Source organism: Tyto alba, unplaced genomic scaffold (assembly GCF_018691265.1).
Source record: "Tyto alba isolate M040663 unplaced genomic scaffold, T.alba_DEE_v4.0 Super-Scaffold_44, whole genome shotgun sequence".
NCBI lineage: Eukaryota > Metazoa > Chordata > Aves > Strigiformes > Tytonidae > Tyto > Tyto alba.
The window spans coordinates 5,917,160-5,932,102 of record NW_024881320.1 but is presented as its reverse complement, the minus strand read 5'-3'; the positions used below and the strand labels follow the sequence as shown (position 1 = coordinate 5,932,102).

The following is a 14,943-nucleotide window of genomic DNA, read 5'->3' as shown; positions in this document are numbered from 1 at the left end:
AGATCAAAAAGAAATGGTATTAAAAGATGATGAATATTCAGAACATGTAATACTAATGTTCTCCTAGTCCAGAAAATGGTTATTACATTTCCCCGTTTCTTCTTACTTTCCTATACTTTCATACAGAAAAAGATGCAATTCTTTTGCCTGACTTGCAGTTCAGTCTGTAAATAGCTATATTGCTCCTAGTACTTGGCCAAGACAAACTTATTTTAAACCACTTTACAAAGTGTGAGCCAGCCTTTGATGCTTTTATTCATGTCAGATAGCATCTTGTAATCCAACAGTTGCTGATGCTGCTTGAGGACTGTGAGGTAATGCCACAATGGTGTCACAGTCTGATTCTCTCAATTCAGTAGTCGACTTCTAAATAGGGACTGAAGTGCCAATATTTTGTACCATTGTTACTTCATTAGAGTGTTACCTTTACAGCCTTACCTTGCTCTTCAAATAACTGTTGTCATTGCTAGATTATGCCAGGTACATAAATAGGGACCGTAGAACCAATAGTTACTGCCAGTAGTATTTATTATTTCTGCTGCAGACCAGAACACGGTTGTGCTAAAAGCCACACAGGTAGCCTGCAGCATCCTCCCTCCACAAAAGCACTGAGCCCTAGTGCGAAAGAGTATGAGCAAGTACAGCCTCTGGAAGGCACACCAATTATTTAGGTGACTCAGGTGTGCACTGCAGTGGGTGATGCAAGGTGTGAACATTTGTACAAGTTAAGCAGGAATTTATCTATTTTTTAATTTCAGGTGACTTCTGAAACATATTTTTAAAAGAAAAAGGTTAGGAAAGAAGCTATGTGGCTGTAAGGGATGGCAAAGGCCATGCTCCAAGCATATAAGCTTTTGATATATTACTCAAGTTAAATTAAAGATTCCATAAATCATTTCACTCATTAAAGCCACTAAAATAACAGTGCAACTTTTCAATGGCAGGGATTAATTTTTGAAGCAGTACAGGGGCATTTAGTTTCAATGCCTGATGTAACTTGATTGAATCAGACAAATGAAGTAAGTGACCTCTATCTAGCAAGGTTATAGCTATAGCTGGACTTATGTCTTAAGAAGATTTGTGCTGAAGTACACAAGAATGGAAATTGCAATGCAAGAAGCATACTAAAACATCATAAAAGAGGTGATACGACTTGTTCCTGGAGTAAGTGGGATTAAAGGGTGCTATAGGGGTGTTTTAAATGCTGTCTCAGGTCAGGTGTCCACAACCGTGACTTCTCAGTAACCAGATGTTATCTTGCTATTTTTATTAAAACGTATTTTTTTAATTTTAAACAAGTGTTTTAAATTATCTTAATGGTAATGCTCTAGGGGAAATTAATTTCTAGAATAATTTTTCAGGCACTGGACAAAACAAATGCTGGCCTACATTTCTGGAAAGCATGAGAGATTTCAAGTGCCCACAATATTTAATACCTAAAAATAGAGGTCATAAGAATGACATGGAATAGTTACTTGATGAAAATATGGTTCATTTAAAGAGGATTAAATTGCACACAAAAATTATCCACCTCTTTAGAAAATTTAGCTTGTTTTTAAAAAATTCAAAATCCTGGTTTTATCTTACAGTTTGCTCTTATATGGGCGGCCATAAATATTTTCTATTTTTTTTTTTTTTTTTTTAATAGTAGATCCTTTATTCTACAATTCTAAATGCAATCAAGACTTTCAAAGATCAGGATTTTCCTTTGGCTATGTCAGGCAGAATTAAATATACACATGGCATCCAGGAACACTGGGACATGTTTGAGGTGATATCAAGCATTTGCAGCTCAGGCTGCAGAGACCTGCTTTTACAGAGGGGTTTAAGTTTCAAACATTAAAAGCAACTGGGCTTGGACCAACCAGACAGAAGAGGGCAGAAGCGAAATAAGTTCTAGAGTGATGAAATTACTTTGGACAACTTAATAAAAAAAAACGCCGAGATCCCACTGAGCCATTAAATGATTGATTTCCACATGGAAGCACCCATCTCCTCTGACAAGTCTTTGACAAAACTGTTTCTTTATGTTCATGTGGAATGATTTTTGACCAAAAGATTAAAAAGACTGAGGGGAGAAAAGGACAGAACAGGTTATGAGCCCAACAGACAGGAGAAAACATGTTGAAAAAGAGGACTGGAATACTTGTGCATTCGTTAAACATAAAGGTAGCATTTGCAGATTGGATTGCTTAAAATTCAGGCTAAGTTAATGATAAATTACATAGGAAAACAAATACTTTAAATCTTCCAATATATAATTTAACATTTTTTTTTGATGGTTGTCTTTAAGTCCTCATATGCCAAGTAGGTTAATGGCAGAACATCAAAACTAATTTCCCTGAGATCACCAAGTAACTACCTTTTGCTAAATTGGAGCTCTGAGGTTCTATTAGAATTTGAAATCACAATGGTCAGCATCAGATGGCGAGTGGCAACCTAAAGCACTTTTAATTAAGCTGTTGACTCAGCCAAGCTACCAAAGCAATCATGGCTGAACATGTAGGAGTCCTGTAAACCTTGGCATCTTTGGCAATTATTGTAACAGTCAACTTCTGCCATGTGCAAAAGCTGAATTTAAAATGTTAATGCTCTAAGTGCCATGTCACTTTAATTATTTTTGGAGCTAAGTCTCCCCAGATATAGCCTTTTCTAAAATATTGAAAGAATGTGCTAATACCCTTACAGCCATCGTCATACTCCAGTTCCTTCCTCTGCTGCCTTTTGTTTCATTCATGACTTCCTAAGTCTGAAATACTCTGAATATTTCTAAAATGAGCTGTAATGAGTCTAAAGAGAAAAGTCTGACTTTTGTTTTCTTTAAATCCTTAGAGATATATATATAAATCCTTTCCCCAGTTCTATCAGACTACATTATTTCCCTCCAGACCCACTGTACAGTCCACCTCTAAGGCGCTCTGGTTATTGCCAAGATAAGCTAGTTCAGATCAGTACAATCTGTTTTCCAAAGGCCGGTGTTCAGAGCCAGCTGCTGATTGCACTCCTGGCAAAGGACAAGAGCCTGATAAATTCTGTGTTCGCTCAAGGAAGCAAAGACCCCCTTGCTTCCTACTGAGACCCTTTGTAACGGGTAAGACCTGTTGCCTGTTAATGCTCTCCCTGGCAGGGCAGAAGCAGAGGAGGGGAGCGCAGCATTGGCTCCACTTGCTGGGGAGAATAGCAGAGCCAAGACTGCAGAGGTAGGAGCTGGTAAATCCTTGCTGGTTTAATCCAACAGTAACTTTTTGCCTGGGAGCAGACAAAAATGGGAAGACTTAACTCAGTATCAGTGTTCTTAGGGCATACACTGGTTAAATCCGTAATGGGAATTTAGAAACTAACTCTAAAAATTGGAATATTTATGTTAGGGCTAATTAAAATTAAATCCTAATTCGGGAACCTCTCATTCCAGGCACCACAGGCTCTAGCTGGGTTTTGCCACACAATACCAAACTGTCTCTACTTCTGAAGTAATTGTGCCAAGAAAGGAAACAGCATAGTAGTACCCATTGTACAGGTCCACTGCTTTCATTCAGTTCCTGTGGATTCAATGGCAGAATTAATTGCAAAATAAAATGCATGTAATTGGATTAATTAACAGTACATTTCAAGGTCCTGAAATACTGAATTAGCCATGGGGTAAATGCACAATGCAGGTTTTTCCTGCAAACAGAACAAGTGCTATTTTTGGAGCTGTATCTGTATCTCAGCGAGGTGTGCCTTGCTTAAAAAGCTGCTAGGATAAGAAATGGGGCTTTGAAGGGGCAAGATAAATACTATAATTAGGGCTGCAGGACAACAAAAGGATTATTCTTAAATATAAAATCATTTGAGTGAAGTCGCTTGAAAGATAATTATACCTGAAATTGCTTGCATAGGTCTAATATTTTCGTTACAAGGACTTACAAGACTCATTGAATATTTATGGGCCTGGAACATAAGACTGGATGAAATTTAAAACATAAATTCAATAGCAATTTATTATGATGAAATTCCCTAGCAGTCATTGCCCCAACCTTTTAGCCTTAATAGACAGGCTTCATGTTGCAGAACACAAGCCCATGTGATAAATGATATCAAAGCTGAATGCCCTTGATTGATGAACGCTGCCTCGTTTGATGACTATGAAACAGTCCTGAGGGCTGATCTCACCACTATTTTGGTTGTTTTCTTTTTTACTTTTTCCTTAACACATATATTGCAGAATGGTTGTTTGTGCTTCTGGTATGGTTATCACATGCAAATGAGCATGCTGTTTCCCAGATGCAGATTTTATATTTATAGATTAAATACAGCCTGAAAAATCATATGTTAATTACATTCTGAGGGTGTAGCAGAATTTCTCACTTGAACATGTTTTGTTTTGCTGGAAATAGCGCAAATTCCAGATCAATGTATTTAGTTGCTTGAAGGTTGGTAATAAATGTATCACGCTTTAGAAAAAGCTTTCTAATCATTACTTATTTACCATTAGCTAAATGCTTAGACTTCTATCCCACATTATGTATTTGTTTATTTGTTTTTAATAATCTGCATTTTTCAGAAGACAACCAATTCTATAGGGAAGGGGGTGGGGGAATGACTAAGGATCAAAGTTAAACAAGCAGATTATCAGATACACACTGGCAGAGGCGATTCATGAGAATATGCTTTGAGTGGAACGGGACTCCTTGCAGTCGGCCGTTAGCTATAAATGGTATTTTTTTTCCTATTGCTTATAAGGGTCCCATACCACATACATCATGCTGAAAATCCATGTTGTAGGGGTTCCTCCTTTAATGCATCGTTCGCTGTGGCCAAAAGAGACACTGCCATCCCAGGAGAGGCCTCACAACCCACTGGTAACGGAGATGTCCACAGAAATATGGCTCCTCCTGAGACAGCAGGGAAAACCCAACAGGCTGATTCAGTTGCAGATTTAGAAACTGTATGGTGGTAGATGCTGGCTGGTGGCTTTTAAGCTGAGAAGTAGCACAGATGTAATTACATCCCAGCATGTCAAAGAACATGACAGAAATATTTAGGAAAAATGTGCTCAAAAGGGACTGTAGCAATTCTTGGATTTCAAATCAGGCCAGTTTTGCCCTCGAGGATTGTGTTATTGAAGGCAATACTGAGCGGAAGACCATTACAATAAAAGGGTGGAAAATTTTGGAGAAGTCAATATACGACATCCAAATTACTTTCTTATTTATTGTCCCAATAGTTGCAAAACATGAAAAATAAAGAGGAAAGCTTAAAATAGAGTGAACTTCATTATTACAAAGAAAACTCTGACACAACACCCATTAAAATCAATAGAAAACATCTCACTGGTTCTCACTGGGGGCAGGATCAAGCCTATACAAAGCAAACAGAGTTTCTTATTAACAAGTAGTTAAAAATATGACCCTCTTTTTTTTTTTTTTTTTTTTTTTTTTTTTTTTTCTGTAAATATAAGTCCTTTGATGACCAATTAGGGATTCAAATATATGTCCATAATCACTGGGCTGGCAGGAATGATTAGTATGAACTTCAAGCACAGATAAGTCTTTCTTTAAAACAGCCTGCTGCAGCATATTACAATACATCCTGAAAGCCACAAACAAGAAAGAGCAGTACCAAAATACATAGTAAATTGAAAATACCTTTTCTCCCCCACACTTCATCCCTTTTTACAGCTCTCATAAATCTTTTAGTAAATAAGTAAATCACAGAGGTACCAAAGAAACTGGTAAACTAAGAGGTAGTTTACGTAAAAAAGCACCTCTGTCTGCAAGCACGTCTTGCTGATGTGGGTGCACTGTGCAGTTCTGGAATCTGAAGCCATGTACGGCTGTCGGGTGCTGTGCCAACCTTCCTGCTCTAGTCTCAGGACCCAAGAGAAAATGCAGGCCTAGGACTACTTGGCCATATCAGCTTATCTGAAAGCAATTCAGGTACTTAGATGGCAGTATAAGACATGCCCTATACTCCTCACTTTCCCCAAGCAACAACACTCCATTTGCTTTTTGGCCCCCTGATCATTAAGCAATCAACAGATATGTTGAACTTTCAGTCTTGAAATTTTATCTTAATAATTTTATATTCTGTTTATATAACTAATCTTGGCTTTATGAACATATATGTGCATGTCACGTATCAGAATACATTCAGATTGGTATAATTGGAAAGAAAACTGCTACTGTGGTTTGGTTAGGATGCAACATGATCAGAACATGTGATGTAAGCTCTGTGTAGTGGAGTGCTCCACCGTGTACAAGAAATCATCCTCCCTTTGAGGCCTCACAAATAAAAATTTTGTGTCTGCTCAAGGACTGTATTTCTCCTGTGTGATCTTACAAAATGATACCGGTCTGTGATGAATCGGTACACTAGAGACAGTGTGCTGAATTAGATAAATTTGATAGTTTGAAGTAGCAGGCAACTCTTGTGATGTTGGTCTGTTTGAATAGAATAATAATGTATGTCTTACTATCTCTTCTAGAAAGAAACCAAAAGAAACCCAAATCTAATTACATATCCATCGTTAAAGTGCTCTACACAAACTGCTGGCTATCAACTGTAGTCATGCAATTCACTGGAGCCTTAGGACAAGATTCTGATAGGCTTTTCTTTCACTTTCCCATGAATGATGTTTCTTCACGTAGTCTTTGGCCCTTGTTACAATTTCTCTTTCCATAATGGGGTCATTCATCAAACTCTTGGACAGCACAACAAACTCCTAAAAAAGATAAGGTAAATAATAAGTTAAAAGTTCCTTGAAGTTCTAATGATGCTGAAATAGCCTGTACCCATATCTTGATTTCGGTAAAGCACTTCAACTGTGGGCCAATATATGAAGCTGCTCAAAGTAATTTTTCAAGGTCATGTACCATATTTTATTTATAAACAGTGATCAATAAATAATTATTTCATATATTATTTTACACAGCTCACCAACTAAGACATTTAAATCAACAACAATTCCAAGACCATTAAGACAAATGTGAGCAACAAATTTAATGACACAGAAATTGTTTGCCTACCCAAGTATTAGAAAACCAGCCTGGCTATAAATTAAATAATTGACCTGGTCTCCTTTATGGAGGACAATTGTCATCAGATGTTGGATCTCAGCTCAACTAAACTTTTATCTCACTGTTACTAAAAGACTAAAAAACTCACTATATAAATATAGTCACAGAATAAAGATAAGAGCGGGCATGCAGCAACAAGCTCTTCTGGTGTAGTTGCATCTGGGCAGTTACAGATACAGCAGTGTTAGCTCAACAAGCTCTGCAAAAAAGACATATATGAATTTCCTTTAACTTTAATGGGCAAAATACTAGACCTTACAGATTACACCTATTCCGTTGCCTCCTCCTCTGCCACTCTAGTTCCAGGGAAGATAAATTGTGAACTTCAAACATGTGAAAGGAGATTTGATGTCTGAATTAATCTATTCTGAGCAGCTGGTGTAATTTTCTATCAAGATTCAACTTTGAATACTTCAGCTTGATTACGAATGTGCTCAGATCTTTGCTAGTGTCTTCGTTCAGCTCAGAAAAGCAGATATCTATTGTGTCAATGGGAAAATTAAGATAATGCATTATTATACAACTGGTAGTGAAGATCAATGCATAGGGACATGGGGGACAAATAGGATGGGAGAAGGAGATACATTATTTACACAATCTGTCAGCTATGAAAGAAAAAATCACAAGTAGGACCAGAATTTGTATCAATACTAGGTTAACTAGCAAACTGTAATTGAAAACCTAAGTACACAGTGTATATAAATACAGAGACAGATATGAAACCTTTGGTTACCACAGAATCAATGTTGATGTTGTAATGCAAGTGATGGCTATGCATAATACATAACTATAATGTGACCCCTGGGAAACACTGATATGTGAAATCACATTGAACATGTTATAATCACTGCTTTGACTCACTGACAAGACAAACTATCAATATATGCATCACTGCCATTAAATTTAAATAGTCAGTGATGCACATCAGTTCTGTTGGAAAGGTTGGTAATTAGGTAAGAGAGTAAGATGATTTTCATAGATGCATATTAACAATCGCCTCTTATTTTACATAAAATCAGTGCAGCTTGTAATCTTTGCTCTGTCCACACAGCACTGAAAGAGCAGCCTCTGGAATAACCATGAGGGCCACATGCTTCATATCGAGCCTGCTTTCCATCCACAGCTACCTTGCATTCAGGTATGTGTTAATGTAAAAAGTGTATTCAGTTCCTTACTAAGGACCCATGTGGTTTGAAGGGGCTGTTTTCTGACTTCTTGTGAGACTGTCCCTAAAGAAGATTGGTGAGGCTGGTCTAGAGAATACCCCAAGGCTGCATCTACCAGACACTGCAGATATAGCCAATGACTCCAGCTTTTGAGACACGTTCTTTTCCTTCCTCCATCATCTGCCAGGAATACAGAAAAGGGAAGGTGGGAAAGTCTTACATGACTTATGCTGGCTTCATCCAATTGCCTGTATAATCATAGTAATAAATACTGTTCACACTGAACTACATTCCAACTTTAATTTTATGCTCCTGTGGAGGATTTTATTTAAAGTAATGTTTAAAAATAATTTATGTAAATTACCAAAGAACAGAAGCAGCAATGTAACATTTCTTGACAGGTAGTCTTATTAGCATTCTTTTAAAATGTGGATATAGAGGACAAAAACTTGGAAACATGTAAATGATAGAAGAAATGACATCCTTATTCACAGTTACAATACTTAATGCTGGGGATAATTTCAGGAAAATGCCAAACTGAGTCCAAAGTGTAAAAGTAGAGAGACTGCAGGGGAGAGAAACAGCAAATGGAAAAATACCAGGAGATGGAGAATAAGGACTTCTCAGCTTTATCCCTACTTCTTCTGCTAATCAAATATGACCACCTACAAGTCACTTTCAATCTGACTGGAAGCCAATGGGAAGATTCACTCTGACTTATCTGGGTTTTGCCTCGTACCCTTCAAGCAGCTGGCTTAGCTTGTTTTCAGTTTTGGATGCTCAGCTTTAGAAAGCAATAACTTCACTTTTCAGGTGTCTCCCTTAACTCCAACTGACCTGCATTTCAGTTTAGTTTTGTGGTAAGTCTGAAGCATGGGCTCCCACTTGCAGAATGCAGACATTCAAAACTCAGAGATCTTTCAGAAAATCGAGCATTTGATTTTTCTTTTCTGGAAGCCTATGATATACAAACTACTTATAGCGAGATAACATGCCTCTCTATCAGCTGTTATGCTGTAAATACTTGTGCAAGTGACATTTGCACAAATATTTGTGCACTCTCATATTTTGTTGCAGATGTGAAGCTTCACTTTTGGTGAAAGAGGGGCAAAATTCCCAAATTATTTTTCAATTATCAAACGTAATGGTATGCACTCCAGCAGCCAAAATGAAGGAGGTGAAATACATGCTAACTTACTATTTGGGGAACATCCATATTTCTAATAAGCCTTTTGTTCACATACAGAAATTGGTATAATTACTATACATGTCACATAAAACCACAGTGTAAAAGCTGAACCTCAGTAGTTAGCCACAACCCGTAAAAAACAGGAGAGAAGATCATCATGTGTACATCCAGAACTGGTATTACACATGCCCTTTTTATGGGTTGTACTTCACTTCAAACACAGGTATTTTTCAACACCAACATCGATAATACATTTTTTTTCCTGGTAAATTGACCAAGCATCTTTAAAGAAAATGTCAGCTTCTCTATATAGTACCTAAAAGAAATTCTGTATAATATTTTTAGAGACCCAGAAATACAGGTATGTGGGAGATAAAGCTGAAAAATGAGTGCACTGAGTAAAAAGAATGAATATTCCTTCAATTACCATGAGAACTACACTGATGCCACAGCTCACACATAATGAAAATAAGATGCAGGTTTAATATATTATTTATATAATGAAAGTAAGTCTGCAATTAAACCATTTCATATCAGCTTCAGCAGAAAAAAGAACATGATTCTTAAACAACAGAGAATCACCCCAGGGAAGGTGAATGCCAGATGTAAATTCAGAATAACAACAGATCTACCTAATGGCAGGCAAAGCTCAGAAGTCAGCTGGCACATCTGTGTACTTCACAGGGCAATGGGCCAGTATTTCTAGAGGAGTATAAACAGTGATTGCTGGCACTGCCAAAAATTGCAGATTAGTCCATTCAGTGTGAAGGTTCAAAGGTCTAAAAACTTCAGCTATATTCTGGCTTGAAGCCCTGGTAGAAATGGCATTGACCCACGTTTGGCAGAGGAGACCAGTGTGCCTTCAATATATCGCTGCCTGTACTCAGCTGAGCTGTGTTTCCCTCTTACCACTTCAAAAGTTGTCTCTGCTAACAGTAGTCTTTCCAGGGCCTGCTTTCTCTCTAACTCTTTAGGCTTGGCCCCTCTCTTACTGGCTTTGAACATTATTTACCTCCTTCTGTTTATTTAGTTCCTTCTGTGAGCTTTTACAGATGCTGAACATATAATTTCGAAACTTAGGATGCTAAATAACTCTTTGTGTCTTCCCTTTTAACATGGTTTTGCATTACATATTGCCCTATTCTTATCTCTTACTTATTTTCTTATTATAGGTCCCATTAACTCAGTGTCAAATATTCCATAAACTTGTAAATTCAAGTAGTGGCACAATTAAACCATGATTTAAAAACAATGTGCACAGATGATGTAGTATCAAGGACAAAACACTCCATACCCTTCACTTTTACATTAACTGTTTCCATCTGAGTATTGTCTTCAGTGACTGGCAAGGCTTTTGCTATATCCAGTCATGAAGCCTCAGCATAAATGCAAAAGGTTAATGATGGCTACAATTATGCAGAAAATTTCCTACTTTCTTGTAAACCACAAAAGCTCACTTTTAGCAAGAATAAAAGAAGAAAACCAACAGCATTCACAATTTAAAACAATTCTGTACTATTCTGTAACAGTCAATTTATATTCCTCTAATTTAGCTTTCAAAAGATAAAACAGTCCACAGACCAGACATAATTGCTCGTATCTAAGCTAACTGTATTGTAAAGCTTTCCCTCCCCAGATCAGTAACAATCTGAAAATAAGCAATGCTTTCTACTCTTGACCTATGATGCAGACTGTATTATCACAGATAGGACCCACTAAACTTAGCAATGAAAATTTCTCTGACATTTTCTAATCTTGGGTGGTCCAGATTCTTCAAGACAGAGACAAACTTCCCCAAGCACCTGAATCCAGTACTAATCTCTCTGTATGATTAAAATAATTTTCCTTAAGTAACCTGATGCAATTGAGGTTACAACAGAAAATAGTTTACCACATACTTAAGATGTCAAAGTAATCTGATTAACAGAACGAAGAAAATTTACTAGAAGGTATGTTTTCCAATCCCTATTGTCAGACTGAATCTTCTCAGGCAGTATTCAAAGTGCCGTGGGCAGACTGTTCCCTCTCCCAACAATAGAAATACGAGGCGTACTTTGAAACTGTAAGTTTCAAACTCTAATATAACTCTCAACCTCTGATAGACTGTGTACAGTGGTTTAAAAACTATTTGATATGGTTTGGGGAGATAAGGAACAAGAGTAAATGGTTACTTTATCTTTAAAACCATGAGTGATGATGATTGGCATTCTGAGCTCACCTCTGTGAGAAAAAAGTTTTGCAACAACTCTGCAGTGGGATTAGAGTATCACCCTGTAAACAAATATTTCCCTGACTCATTTGCAAACTTCGATAGTTTACACATTGACACCAATAAAAGTGTAAAAGGGCTTTTACTAAATGAGATACAATTGCTGTTTTACAGAGAAAGCAGGGATATTACTTTCCTAAGATACTGTAACTGCACAAACATTAGTGATTCCAGTATAAATATTACCTAAGAGTATGACAGCTAATATGGCAATGCAAGTTACCATCTTCACTTGAAAAAGCTTATGTGGACTTCTGAGATAGAGTAACAGCAAAAAGGGGGTTAACAAGCAGCAGTAGAATAGGGGGGTTTCTGATCTTTGGCATAGCACATTGCAGAGAAGGGACCTCAGACAGAAGGGGTTTATATAAACTAAGATTATAGCATTCTAGACATATTTACAGCCTGTGACTCTAGGTCTGATATAAAAGAAAGTCCTTATCCATTTGTACAGAGTCACTGATGTCACCGGGACTACTTCTGTGCTTAAAATTGCACTTTCCTTTAAGTGAGGAAATACGCAGCATATTTTCAATTGATATTGAATTCCAAATAAACACTTGGAATGTAGAATGCTTGGAGATCACAGAAGAGGTTTCTTACAAGGATGTATGATGAAGCTATTTGGGTCTGGTATGAATAATGTATTTGAATTCCAAGCCAAATGTAACCAGCATGTTGAAGGAAACAACGGAATGCATCAGAATTAATACCAGGAGAGCCATCAGTCTGTGTGTTCAACACGATCATATATCCTTGAAGTATTGAGGGAGCATATGGAAGTCAATGGACTTTTTGCAGGAAATACATGTACAAATAATTTTCTAAATAGCTTTACATCTCAGCTTCCACTAGCCTGGAAGTACCCCATTACCAAAGGATACTGCAAGAAGAGGGAATACTTCCACAACAAAATCCCAGAAGTTAACAGAGAAATTTTTTTTGTAGAAACCATTGGAAATACTGAATATTCCAGAAAAAACAAAACAAAACAAAACAAAACAAAAAACAAACAAAACAAAACAAAACACCAAACCATGACCTGCAAGACTTTTTCTATTGAGAACCTCCAAAACTAAGAGAATTCACCTTCCTGAAACACAACTTAATAGGATGCATTAATCATACACTCCATGAAGTAAATACACATGATAGATTTTTCTACTTTGCAAAATTATAAAATAGACTATTCTAGCAAGGTTTTTTTAATCTTGAGTTGGGTAAAAACACTGAGGGAATCTGTGTCTAAAAGTCATCTTCCACAACATATACAAATATGCAACAGCAAAGCCATAATGCAGGAAGAGATACTGAAATTTAAATTTTCAGCATTTAAATATGGGTAGTGTTCCCTCTCACTTTACTTAATTTTAGTCATTAATTATTTTCTGACTAAGCAATATCTTGGACCTAATAATGCTTTATATTAACACTTATTGCTCGAAATTATAGATAATATATTATGTAAAACTTCAGGCTCATAGTTCTCTTTTGGTTAGCTACTGCTTGTATGAGTTCTTATTTCAGTTAGCACCTGAAGGGAAATACAACATACGCATGGCATCTCTTCCAGGGTTTGCTTATGGAACCTTCAAAACTACAGTGCAACAAGTTGATGAGAACCTAGCCCCATTCAGATGGCAGGCTTTAAAGCAGTGCTGGCTAGACAAACATTCAGCAAGGCTGACACCTAGTAAAAGTTTAGCGAACTGCAAAGTGAATATGAGACAACAGCAGAGCTTCAAGACACCCTTACACCCAGGTTTTTAGGAGAATCTGAAAAAAACTGCTGAGAGGACAAGCCAAGTTTCCAGAAAGTCACAAGGATGTGATGGAAATTAACCTAACCTTAGGAAGGGACAGGACTAAGGATTTGTTGTTTCCTTACCTGGGGATTTGAAAATAGCAGTCCTGTTTCCTTATGTTTTATTATTGCTGCATTCCCAGGAATGTTCCTTGCCAGCACTGGAATATCTAAATCCATTGCCTGGAGGAATACAGAAAAAGGAAACAACAGTTTATTAGGATTCAAGGATTTTTGAGAAGTTAATGATGACAATTTAAAAATTAAATGAAGAAATACAAAAAATCAGACTTCCTTCCCATCTCTCCAATTTTTTAGTTGAAAGATACCATCTCTGAGGTGATCTGCTACATGGAACTTCTCTGAAATACTTTGTTTATATTTTTGTTAGTCTCGTAACTTTGAACATATTATCAGAAGCAATCAAACCAGAAAGTCAATGGACAGCTGCTTCGTCCTTTACTCTTTTCCACCTCAAAGTATGCAGTTTGTTTCCCACTGGAAGCTCCTGACATATGGCAAGCTTGAAGAGGATAAAAGAAATTAAAGTTCAGCTCAAGGTTTGTCACTGTAACTCCTACCGTTATTGTGCATAGATGAGATGCCAGTTTCCCCCAACAAAGTATTTGTTCTCTTGTTTCATTAGAATACAGTTTTCACAGATTTTCTGTAACGTGCAGAACTGGAGAGATATGGGCAGTTCAACACCAGTGAAGGTGACCATGGAAATCATTCGGCTCTTTCTCCTTAGTTCTAATTCCTATGGGTCATATAGGACTCTGGAAGGAGTTTTTGTTTTGACAGCATCTGTTACTATAGCCTGTCTTAGACTTTGAGTGTTCAGGGACTGTAGGGAGGCATGCAGTGACGCAGCTTCTGACTGAACTATACTAAGAAGAGGAGAGAAAAGGTTATGCTTTCAGAACACATTATGCTTTCAAAATATATCTACAAAGCTATTGGTATGGGACGCCTCAGAGACCAAGGAATACATCTGAACAAGTAAGATTTGATTCCACATAAGTTATGGGCTGGTTGCTTGATGTATTTATTAATTTATTTATATGCATATGTATGTGTGCATCTATGAATATATATAACAAAAGGAAAGGAAGTGTGGGGTCTCAACATGGTAGCATTTCAGGTTGTCTGCAGAATCAGGAGCAGAGATGCAGCACAGCATCCGTTCAAAGCTAGTAAACCACTTCCTGGAGACCTAATGCCTAGCAACTTTAAAAAAGTATGGCTTAGATTTTGAAGTAACCAGTGTGCAAACTCTGGCTACTCAACTCTGTTACTCATGCATGCCCTGATCTGAAACTGTAATTACTATTGATGAATGTGGAAGTCTTGAGATACACTGACTATAAAACCAGAAAAACTTATATTGTACAATTATCACAGTGTCAAACAAGAGACAGAAGTTCACTCCCCCAAATCTTCAATCTGTTTCATAC

At 37.1% G+C, this 14,943-nt stretch overlaps 1 protein-coding gene and 1 long non-coding RNA gene across 7 annotated transcripts in view; one reads left to right on the top strand and one right to left on the bottom strand.

Moving 5' to 3' along the window:
* The window catches only part of LOC116965346, a 72,718-nt gene that overhangs the window by 13,664 nt on the left and 44,111 nt on the right, over window positions 1-14,943 (top strand). For both annotated transcript variants that reach the window (XR_004409301.2, XR_004409302.1), the window contains exon 2: window positions 8,110-8,196. This is a non-coding gene — a long non-coding RNA (uncharacterized LOC116965346). The remainder of the gene's footprint in view (window positions 1-8,109; window positions 8,197-14,943) is intronic.
* GLT1D1 (glycosyltransferase 1 domain containing 1) overlaps window positions 5,180-14,943 on the bottom strand; it is a 60,226-nt gene continuing 50,462 nt past the window's right edge. For all 5 annotated transcript variants that reach the window (XM_042805143.1, XM_042805144.1, XM_042805142.1 and 2 more), the window contains 2 exons: window positions 13,571-13,669; window positions 5,180-6,703 (listed from right to left, as the gene is read on the bottom strand). In XM_042805143.1, the coding sequence (XP_042661077.1) occupies window positions 6,557-6,703; window positions 13,571-13,669 (246 nt within the window). In that variant the 3' untranslated portion in view covers window positions 5,180-6,556. The remainder of the gene's footprint in view (window positions 6,704-13,570; window positions 13,670-14,943) is intronic.